Source organism: Fukomys damarensis, unplaced genomic scaffold, assembly GCF_012274545.1.
Source record: "Fukomys damarensis isolate Sample0158 unplaced genomic scaffold, DMR_v1.0_HiC HiC_scaffold_17, whole genome shotgun sequence".
NCBI lineage: Eukaryota > Metazoa > Chordata > Mammalia > Rodentia > Bathyergidae > Fukomys > Fukomys damarensis.
This window is the reverse complement of record NW_022900929.1, coordinates 35,391,410-35,401,015: the sequence shown is the minus strand read 5'-3', so window position 1 is coordinate 35,401,015 and position 9,606 is coordinate 35,391,410. Positions and strand designations below refer to the sequence as shown.

The 9,606-nt window shown below is 45.7% G+C and overlaps 1 protein-coding gene across 2 annotated transcripts in view; it reads right to left on the bottom strand.

Annotated features, from left to right (window-relative positions):
• Ppp1r14d (protein phosphatase 1 regulatory inhibitor subunit 14D) overlaps positions 1-6,108 on the bottom strand; it is an 11,681-nt gene extending 5,573 nt beyond the window's left edge. The window contains exons 1-2 of one of the 2 annotated variants that reach the window (XM_010624704.2): positions 5,779-6,108; positions 5,346-5,393 (exon numbers count right to left, since the gene is read on the bottom strand). In XM_010624704.2, the coding sequence (XP_010623006.1) occupies positions 5,346-5,393; positions 5,779-6,036 (306 nt within the window). In that variant the 5' untranslated portion in view covers positions 6,037-6,108. The remainder of the gene's footprint in view (positions 1-5,345; positions 5,394-5,778) is intronic. The other variant, XM_010624705.2, reaches the window with a different exon arrangement.
• Between the last annotated feature and the right edge of the window lie 3,498 nt (positions 6,109-9,606).

Sequence of the window (9,606 nt, the reverse complement as noted above, 5' to 3'; positions counted from 1 at the left end):
CAAATAATAAATAATAATAATAATAATGCCTAAGAGACCTTGTGCTTGGGAGACAGGTGGCAGAACCACTGAGCTAAATCCCCAGCCCTAAAGTTTACAGTTTTGAAGCCAGGCGGGGTAGCACACACCTGTAATCCAGCACTCAGGAGGCTGAGGCAGAAGGATCCCCACAAGTTTGAGGCCAACCTGGGCTACATAGTGAGTTCAAGGCCAGCCTGCACTACAAAGGGAGACCCTGTCTCTCAAAAAAAAAAAAAAAAAAAAAGTTTCTAGTTTCCTGCCAATGCAGAGGAGTGAAATGGCAGTTAAACACTCAGGGAGAAGTCTGATGGGGCTGGGGTAAGACAACATAACCAAGCCTGGGGTTCAGGAAAGCTTCCTGGAGGAAGTGATACAACCTGAGATCTGAAAGCTAAAATAAACCAGAGAGGGGCAATCCACTTCCCAGTTCCCCTTCTGTCTCTCTTAGACTGAAGCTATCTTTCTCTCAATAAATTTTTCCTGCTCTTCAAAAATAAAATAAAATAAACCAGACATGCTGTATGTGCTGAGTCAGGATGGAACGACAAGGACCAGGTTTATTTTTATATTTTAAGTAACTAGAACTCTGAACCATATTTTCAGACACTGAACAATAGTTAGCTTAGGACTGTGATCCAGAGAGAAAGGAAACAGAAGTAAGTTCTAGAACTGCCTCCAATTTCTTCCTGGAGGTAATTCCAGACCGCAGAGCAGAGAGGGAGATGCCACTAAAGAACAGCGGTCTTGCTAAATGGATGGGACAGAGATCAGGGCTGAGGCAGGGTGAGGTGGCTAGAAATTGCCAAAGTTCTAGAGAGGAAGGAGTTCTGCAGAAAGAGTTCTCCTGAATCCTTGTTGATCATGAAGGTGTACATTCACAGAGTAAAACTTCCTAAGGCCAAGTAGTATGAGGCATTGAAGTCAGTGCCTCAGACTCTACACTGTTCCCAGATGGTCCGGAGGACCAAGTTAAAACCAAAACAAGTGGACAACTGTTGTTAACCATGCAGGAACTCAGTAGACATAAGGGGTCATGCTTAGGGAGAGTAAATTACTCTCTAGACTAAAGTCTACTTGAAACTATCCCTGGCAGAAATCATAAACAAGCCTCACATGGATTAAACTCAACCACAGATAACTTCACTATCTACTAGAACAAAGCTCAACACTCATTAAAGGAAGATCATTGTAAAATCCTGCCACTCAACATAAAATTCACAATGTCTAATATCCACTCAAAAGTCACTAGCTAGGCTTCAAGTGTAGCTCAGCAGTAGAAAATTTGCCAAATCCCGATCACAAGGTCCTGCATCCAATCTCCAGCAGCATCAGAAAGAAAGAAAAGAAATTACTAGTCATGCCAAGAAGCAAGAGACCCTTAACTATGTGAAAAAACAGTCAACAAAAGCAGACTCAGAGACTACAGAAATAATGGAATTAGCAGATAAGAAAAATATGAGCACAGTAACAAGAAAAAGGAAGGACATAAGAACCAAATGGCATATCTGAATGTGAAAAATATATTTTAAATGAAAACTGCTGGATGGAACCCAAAGCTATTTAAGACTGCAGATAAAAAGATAAGGGAGGAAACATGGCAGGAGGAGGGTAGGATGGAGAACAGAATCAAAAAGAATTTTGGTGGCCTATGGAACAGTTATCAAGTGACCAAATGTACATGTATTGAAATCTCAAAAGGAAGGAAGAACATTAAGACACTACAAAGATTAGCATTCTGCCTCTAAAAAAAGTACAAGTCAGCCAGGTATGGTGGCGCACACCTGTAATCCCAGCACTTGGGAGGCTGAGGCAGGAGGTTCACTGTGAGTTCGAGACCAGCCTGGGCTACATAGTGAGTTCCAGGTCAGTCTCAACTACATAGTGAGACCCTGTCTCAAAAAAAAAAAAAAAAACACACACAAACAAATAAAAAAGTACAAGTCCTAGCCGGGCATGGTGGTACATAGCTATAATCCCAGAACTCTGGGAGCCTAAGGCAGAAGGATAAAATATTTAAGCTCAGCCTGGGCAACTCAGAGATTTAACATGACCCTGTCTCAAAAAAAAAGAAAAAAAAAAAAAAAGATCCAAGATCCTGTCTCAAAATTTAAAAAAATATATATTTTTTTAAATATGGTGCTAGAGATACAGCTCGGTGTGTGGCATATGAAACAACCGCTGCTGAGATGAACAAGTGGGGTGAGCTTGTGACTCTATATTACATTTGGTATTTCCTGCCAGATGCTGCCTGATTTGACCCCTTTTCTGACCTCTACCACACACACACACACACACACACCTTTTACTCCTAATCTCTAAGAGACCAGCAATGGAGTAAGGCTCAGATGAGCTAGCAAATGTTTTTTTCCACACATGCATTGACAAATTTTTTTTCCATTGATATGATTTTTTTAAGGTTGGAAGTATAATAGGTTAGTTTAAAAATGTCACCACATCAAATGGGCCGTGTCAAAATCCCAGCCTCCACCAGGAAAAGACTGTCAGGAAAGCTACAGGACAGGGATGGTTCAAAGCCCTAGCCCTACAACAGTGTCTCCTGCTGACCTGTGCTTTATATTCAGCCCTAGGGGAGTGACTGGTGGACTCTATCAGAGCTCTCAATAGAGTGTAGGAGCCAAACCCAGATTTCAGAGTACTGAATGGTGACAGGAAGGGAAACAGTGAGTAAAGCCTGTGAGTGTGGATAAGTCCTTTAAGGTGTCTGGCTATGATGAGACAACAAATGGGAGAGGGTAAGTAGATGGGGCATATTGCTGAGCAAGGGTCTCCTTGACATAGAAGAATGCAATGGTATTTAAGCTCTTGCCTAGAAGCCAAACCCAAACCCTACCTCTGGGCAGAAGGAGGTACAGAGCCCTGAATATATCCCTATAGCCCCTCCAATACCCCTATAATCATTCCCAGTGATGCCACCCAAGGTGGGCACGTGGGCCAGAGCCCTGGCGGGTGGTGTGGGGCTCCATGGAGACAGAAATAGATCGGGATAAGAGTAAGGCTGGACACTGTGCTGCCTTTACCTTTGCCCAAGATGTCCAGCCACGTGGGGCCTGGCCAAGCACTTGGCTACTTCCTGCTGAAAAGGCCAGGCATTGAGAGAGGAACTGTCACCGGGCACCTTTGGACAATCACCATGACAACCACAGGCCAGGCTTTTTATTCTAGTCATTGCCTGGGAGTGGTCCTCCCACACAGCCTGTTTTCCAGTGTTACGGGCTCATTACTATACAGTTTCCCGCTCCTCCACCTTCATCTTGCAAATCAAGGTTCATTGGTTACTGTCTTTCTCTGCCACCTGGCTGGATGTGCCCTGAAGTGTCTGAAATAGACTCCACATAGGTGCACAACGAATGGTCTGAAATAGAAACGGAGCCAGGGCGTTAGCTGTTTTTGCTAATAGGCAGATCAAATTACTACGAAATTGGAAGAAAACTGCCTGCGTTAGACGTCTACACACACAGGATTGAATACAGTACAGGTTCCTGTACACAAAAGTCTGTCTCACATCTGGACTGCAGACTAAGGGGGCAAGTTGGATGTTAGTTCAGTAATACCCTCTGGTGATGCATTAAAAAAACAAAACAAAAGGAAAAAAAGAAAAGGAGGGAAGGAAAAAGAAAGTATTAAATTTCATACACTGCCCTCAAAGGTGTTTTCTCAGTTTCAGATCCTTAGCTATTTTACTGAGTGGAAAGTCTTGCACTGTAAGGGTTTAAAAGAATAACATGAGCCGGGCATGGCGGCACACACCTGTAATTCTAGCACTTGGGAGACTGAGGCAAGAAGATCGTTGCCAGTTCAAGGCCAGACTGGGCTACACAGTGAGATCAAGGACAGCCTGGACTACACAGTAAGATCCTGTGTCAAAAAAACAAAACAAAGCAAATAATAATGTTACATTTCCATATGTCTCAGAAAATGCTTTTTATGGTAACTTTTCAGATGTCTACGAATAAACCCATGTTTTTAGACATTGATAAATTCTTTACTTCTGGGAATAGTGGTGCGCACCTGTAACCCCAGAACTGGGGAGGCTGAGGCAGGAGGATCATTGCGAATTTGAGGCCAGCCTGGGCTACATAGTGAGCTCAAGGCCAATCTGGACTATATAGCAAGACCCTATCTCAGAAAAACAAAACAGGGCTGGGGCTTTAGCTCAGTGGTGTTGCTGCCTGCCTCGCAGGAGTTCGATCCCTGGTACCAAAAAAAAAAAAAGAAAGAAAGAAAAAAAAAAAAGTATTTTCTTCATGTGCTATTTTATACATGAACACTTCAGATGTATTATTAGGTTTCTCTAGTCTCATCCTATTAGATGCATACCAACTAGTTAAATGTTCTACAATATTCTGCCTTTTGTGAATCACTACCTTTTTGTTTAAAAAGATGGCCTAAGCCGGGCAAGGTGGGTCACGCCTGTAAACCCAGCACTTGAGAGGCTGAGGCAGGAGGATTGATGTGAGTTCGAGACCAGCCTGGGCTACACAGTGAGTTCCAGGTCAGTCTCAAATACATAGTGAGACACTGTCTCAAAAAACTAAAAAAAAAAAGATTAAAAAGATGGCCTACCTGAGCATTTGTATAGGCATGTTCCTGTTTTGTGACAAAAGAAAAACTTTAAATTGTCTCAAATAGAAAAATAATGCAGTAGGCTGGGGACTTAGGTCAGTGGTTCTGCCGCCTGCCTTTCAAGCTAAAGGACCTGTGTTCAACCCCCAGTACCAAAGGGTGCGGTGGGGGGAGAAAGAAAAATAATGGCTATCAGAAGTACTATATGTTTTGTTTTAGTATGAATTATCACTGTGTTTATTATCGAGGAGGACATTTAGCATTCCATGTAATTAAAGAAAGTAATTAAAATTAAATAAAAAGAGCTGGGGAATCACTAGAAGTAGAGAAGGGCAGTGGAGGTGCCCTGCAAGGTCAGAGCGGATGGGGACAGGAAAGTCTGCCTTCTGGGCTCCCTTCTGTAGGCCTGTCCACTCCTCCACAAGCAGGCTCAGGATGCTGCAGGGAACATGGCCAAACCCAGACCCAGCGACACACGATCCAGTGAGTGAGTCCAAGAGTAGCTGGGCCCATTCATCACCCCACACACACCAGAGGACCACGGACTACCCTTATTCACAAGATAACAGGCCCTTGCTACCCAAAAGGAAAAGACAGATGGTGCACCCCTGTAATCCCTGCACTTGGGAGGCTGATGCAGGAGGATTGCCTCAAGTTCAAGGTCAGCCTGTGCTATGTAGGGAATTCCAGGTCAGTGAGACCCTGTCTCAAAAAAAAAAAGAAAGAAAGAAAGATCTTACCAAGCCAGGCATGGAGGCGTTCATCTGTAATCCCACTGACCTGGGGGACTGAGACAGGAGGATTGCAAGTTTGAGGCCAGACTAGGGAATTTAGCAATTTAGCAAGACCCTGTCTCAAAAGAAAAAAGGGCTGGGCACATAATTCAGTATGAAGGCCCTGGGTTCAATCTCCAGACCAAAATTACAACAACAACAACAACAACAACAACAACAGTAATAATATACCAAAAAGACATAAAAGGCATAAATAGCCCCATTTTGCAGATCGGGAAACAGTTTCAAGAACGTTGGAAGAGCTCCCCTCTACCACACACACACAGGCCCCGAGGCCTCTCCCGCTGTGGGCCCATCTCACATTCTCACATCAGCACTCAGCTCCCCTGCAGCTCCCTGGGCAGCTCCCGCCCCACACCCCCGTCTCTGTGCTGCCCACCTGGAAGAGCTCCTGGACCTGTGTGTCCACCCACTGCTCCATGTCCAGCCAGCGCTGCAGCTGCCCCCGGTCATACTTCACCGTCAGCCGGCTGGGCCTGCGGGACCTGGCCAGCCTGCAGGGGTCTGTGTGGGACCTGGCCTCCGAGTCTGTGGATGACGTCCTCCTCCTCCCCTGTGAAGCCCACTGGACCTTCTTGCTCGGGTTCTCCCCGTCTGGGTTGGGAGATGTGCAGGAAGCAGGGCTCGGTGATAGCATGGAAAGACCGGCCTGGGCAGTGAGCTAGGGAAATCAGCGGTCAGAGCAGGAGCATGGACGGCAATGAGGAGGGAGAGGCCCACAGGAAGGAGGGAGGTGGAGGAGGGCCAAGGATGCTGGGGAGGGGAGGGATCAAAGAGCAGCAAGGTGTTGGGAACTGCAGGCTCCTGCTCCTCCCTGCCGGAGAGTGGCACTCCAGAGCAGAGTCCCAGCCTTCCTGCAGCTGTGGGGTCCGCAGTGACAGAAACTGCAGCCAAGCAAAGGCCAGAGACTGCCAGACCCCGGAGGAGGAAGGAGGGCCTCTTGGACCCTGAAGGGTGCGGTGCTCCACAGTGGGCTCAGGGACAGGACCCAAGTCATGCATCTGGGAGCCCTCTGTGCGCCACCATCCTGGGCCTAAGAGCCGCTCTGGGTCCAGAGCAACTGTGCTCAGCTGGTCCCTAAGGAACAGGGTCTGGGCTGGTGAGGGTCCCTACTCAGCGTGCTCCTCTAGGGCAGTCTCCACAGTCCATGGAGTTGGAGGGTGGTTCCCTATGGACCACCAGGGTTAGTGCCCACTGGGTGTGTCAGAATGGGGCTGCTATCAGCCTGGCCTGTGTGCTACTGAAGTTTAAATTACTAAACCAGGTCCACTGTGCCTGAGCCCCAGGGGCAACAGCAGAGGGAGCCATGTTTATTGTCACATGACCTTCCCTTATTCGGCTCCTTTCAGACACAGGTGAAACACAACTCCAACATCAGCTCAAGGGTCAAGGATGAATAAATACTTTGCCAGGGATTTAGCTCAATGGTGCCACACCTGCCTTGCAAGCCCAAGATCCTGAGGTGGGATCACCAGTACCAACAAAACAAATAAACACTTCTTTTTTTTTTTTCTCTTTTTTTTAGTACTAGGGATCCCACTCAGGACCTTGCATTTGTGAGGCAGGTGCAGCGCCCCTGAGCTAAATCCCTGGCCCTAGGATGAATTAATACTTCTTGACATACTTGTATTCTAAAGGTGCTACAGTTGAACAGGTCGATAATAATCCAGGTTCCTGTGCACGAAGAGGAAAGAATTGCCAAGTCTACGCCCCGTAGTGAGTAATAAGCAGCTATTATTGAAGATCACAGGAAGTTGTGCCCAGGGCCAGTCTGTGCCAACAAAGGTATAACTCAGACCAGGAAAGGTGCCGGGCAACAGAAAAGCAACAGAAACAGGAAGAAGGGGGGTGGCGGAAATGCAGGCTTCCAGAATTGAAAGACCACACACCTCTGTTTTAGATGCCTCCCACTGACCCTCTAGGTGTGATTGACAGGGATGACTGACAGGGTGCTACCTATGTGGAGACAAAGGAATTCTTGCCCTGACTCATCTATGAATTCAAGGGAGCTGAACTTTTTCTCCAAAGATTTTTTTGTTGTTGTTGTTACTGGGGATCTAACTCGGGATCTTGCACTTGCAAGGCAGCTGGCTGCACCACTGAGCTAAATCCCCAGCCCTCCAAGGATTTCTTGATGAACTGCGGATATGGAAGCAGGTTCTGATCTTGAGCCATGGTATCACCAGTACTTTGATGGCTGTCAAACAAGAGAAGGAAAAAGCCAGGAGTGGTGGTATGTGCCTGTAATCTTAGCACTCAGGAGGCTGAGGCAGGAGGATCACTACAATTTCAAGGTCAGCCTGAAGGACACAGTGAGACCCCGTCTCAAAAAAGAGAAGAGGGCCTGGGGATTTAGCTCAGTGGTGCAGCCTGCCTCTCAAGCACAAGGTCCTGAGTTCAAGCCCCAGTACAAAAATGGAAAAAAAAAAAAAGATGAGGAAGAAAGAAATTTGACTACAAGATTAAGTGTGTAAGATCTAAATACAGTAAGTTCTTGGGGCCAGAGATGTAGGTCAGTGGCACTGCACCTGCCTGGCAAGACAAGATCAGAACCCAAAATGATCAGAAGCAAGAGGAAAAGCAGTGGTGATGTGGAGGGGACAGCTAGGATGTGCAAAGCAATATACAGTGAATATTTGTGTCAAATGTATACAAGACTCACTTTGTCAGACCTACAAATGAATCCAACTTACATTCTCCTGGAACTGAACTCATTCATAAATCAGGGACTTACTGTAACAATATTATGAGAAGCATTAATAAAGGCCATGTCCAGGGAAGTAACCAAGACCCCTAATTCCAGATATTTGGCCAGGACATCCACGATTCAGAGAGTTCTTCACAGCCAGGGATTTAGCTCAGTGGTTCCACCACCTGCCTCACAAGTGCAAGGTCCCGACTTCTATCCCCAGTAAAACAGAGAGCTCTTCACAAATCTTGGAAGCACAGTCAGCTAATTTCTGTGCTGCAACCTTCACTAAGTTCAACCTATTCACAGCCCTTTGGTTTTACTGTTAGGAGATCTAGTGCCCTGGGATGTTGTACAGCTACTGCTGCTAGTCAGTCTGTCTGGTCTTGAAGGGTGGCAATACTCTGGGCACACCTGTCTTTCAACAGGTGGCTGTTGAGGCTAGGAGAAAAATGTGATTAGCTTTAAGGTCTCATCTAAGCAGTCACTGTTTGTTGTCTTTATGAGAGGCAGCCTTTGAATAATCCAGGAGGATCCCCAAAGAAACAGAAAAAAAAAAAGATGTCATGTTATAACTTGGAGCAGGGACCTTAAGCAAACAAGACAATAACAAGATTAGTCACACAATTTACTTAGAGGGAACAAACCATTTTGCTTGTCTGGTTCAACAGAGTAGCTGGTGTTTTCTTTTCTGAAAGGAAACTTGAGATTTTCGACAGTTTCATAGGCATAGGATGTTGTTCATAGTCTCTCATTTTCATCTTCTGGTGTCTCAGGCTTGGGCTTTCTCCCGGAGAGGTGAATCCAACTATCTGTTTCCTGTACCTAAATAGTTTTATATAGTTGAGTGCACTACTACTGACTAACATATATGTTTATGATTGTCATCCCTTCCTCGTGGGTTGTTCCCTTTGCAAGGATGTAGGGACCTTCTTTGTCTCTCTCAGCCAGTCTTAGCTTGAAATCCACTCTGCAAAGAGAGTAGCTACTCCTGCTTTTGTCCAGGTTGCTGTCACACAGAGCATTGTTTTCCATCCTTTGACTTTCAGTCTATGAATTTTTCTTGAGTTTAATGTGTTTCTTATGTGCAGCATATTCTTTTTTTTTTTTTTTTGAGAAAGGGTCTCACTACATAGTTGAGTCTGACCTGAAACTCACTGTGTAGCCCAGGCTGGTCTTGAACTCTCAGCAATCCTCCTGCCTCAGCCTCCTGAGTGCTGGGATTACAGGCATGTGCCACAATGCCCAGCTTGTTATTTATTTATTTATTTAGAATTTTTTTTTTAATAACCAGGGATTGGACTCAGGTCCTTGTGCTTACTAGGCAGACAATGACTGCAGAACCAGTGAGCTAAATCCCTGGGCCATGTGCAGCATATTCTGCATCTTGCTTATTGAATCATTCTACCAGTCTGGTTTTTTTTGGGGGGGTTGTTTTTTTTTTGTTATTTTTGAGACAGGGTCTCACTATGTAGTTTGAGGCTGACCTGGAACTCACTGTGTAGCCCAGACTGGTCT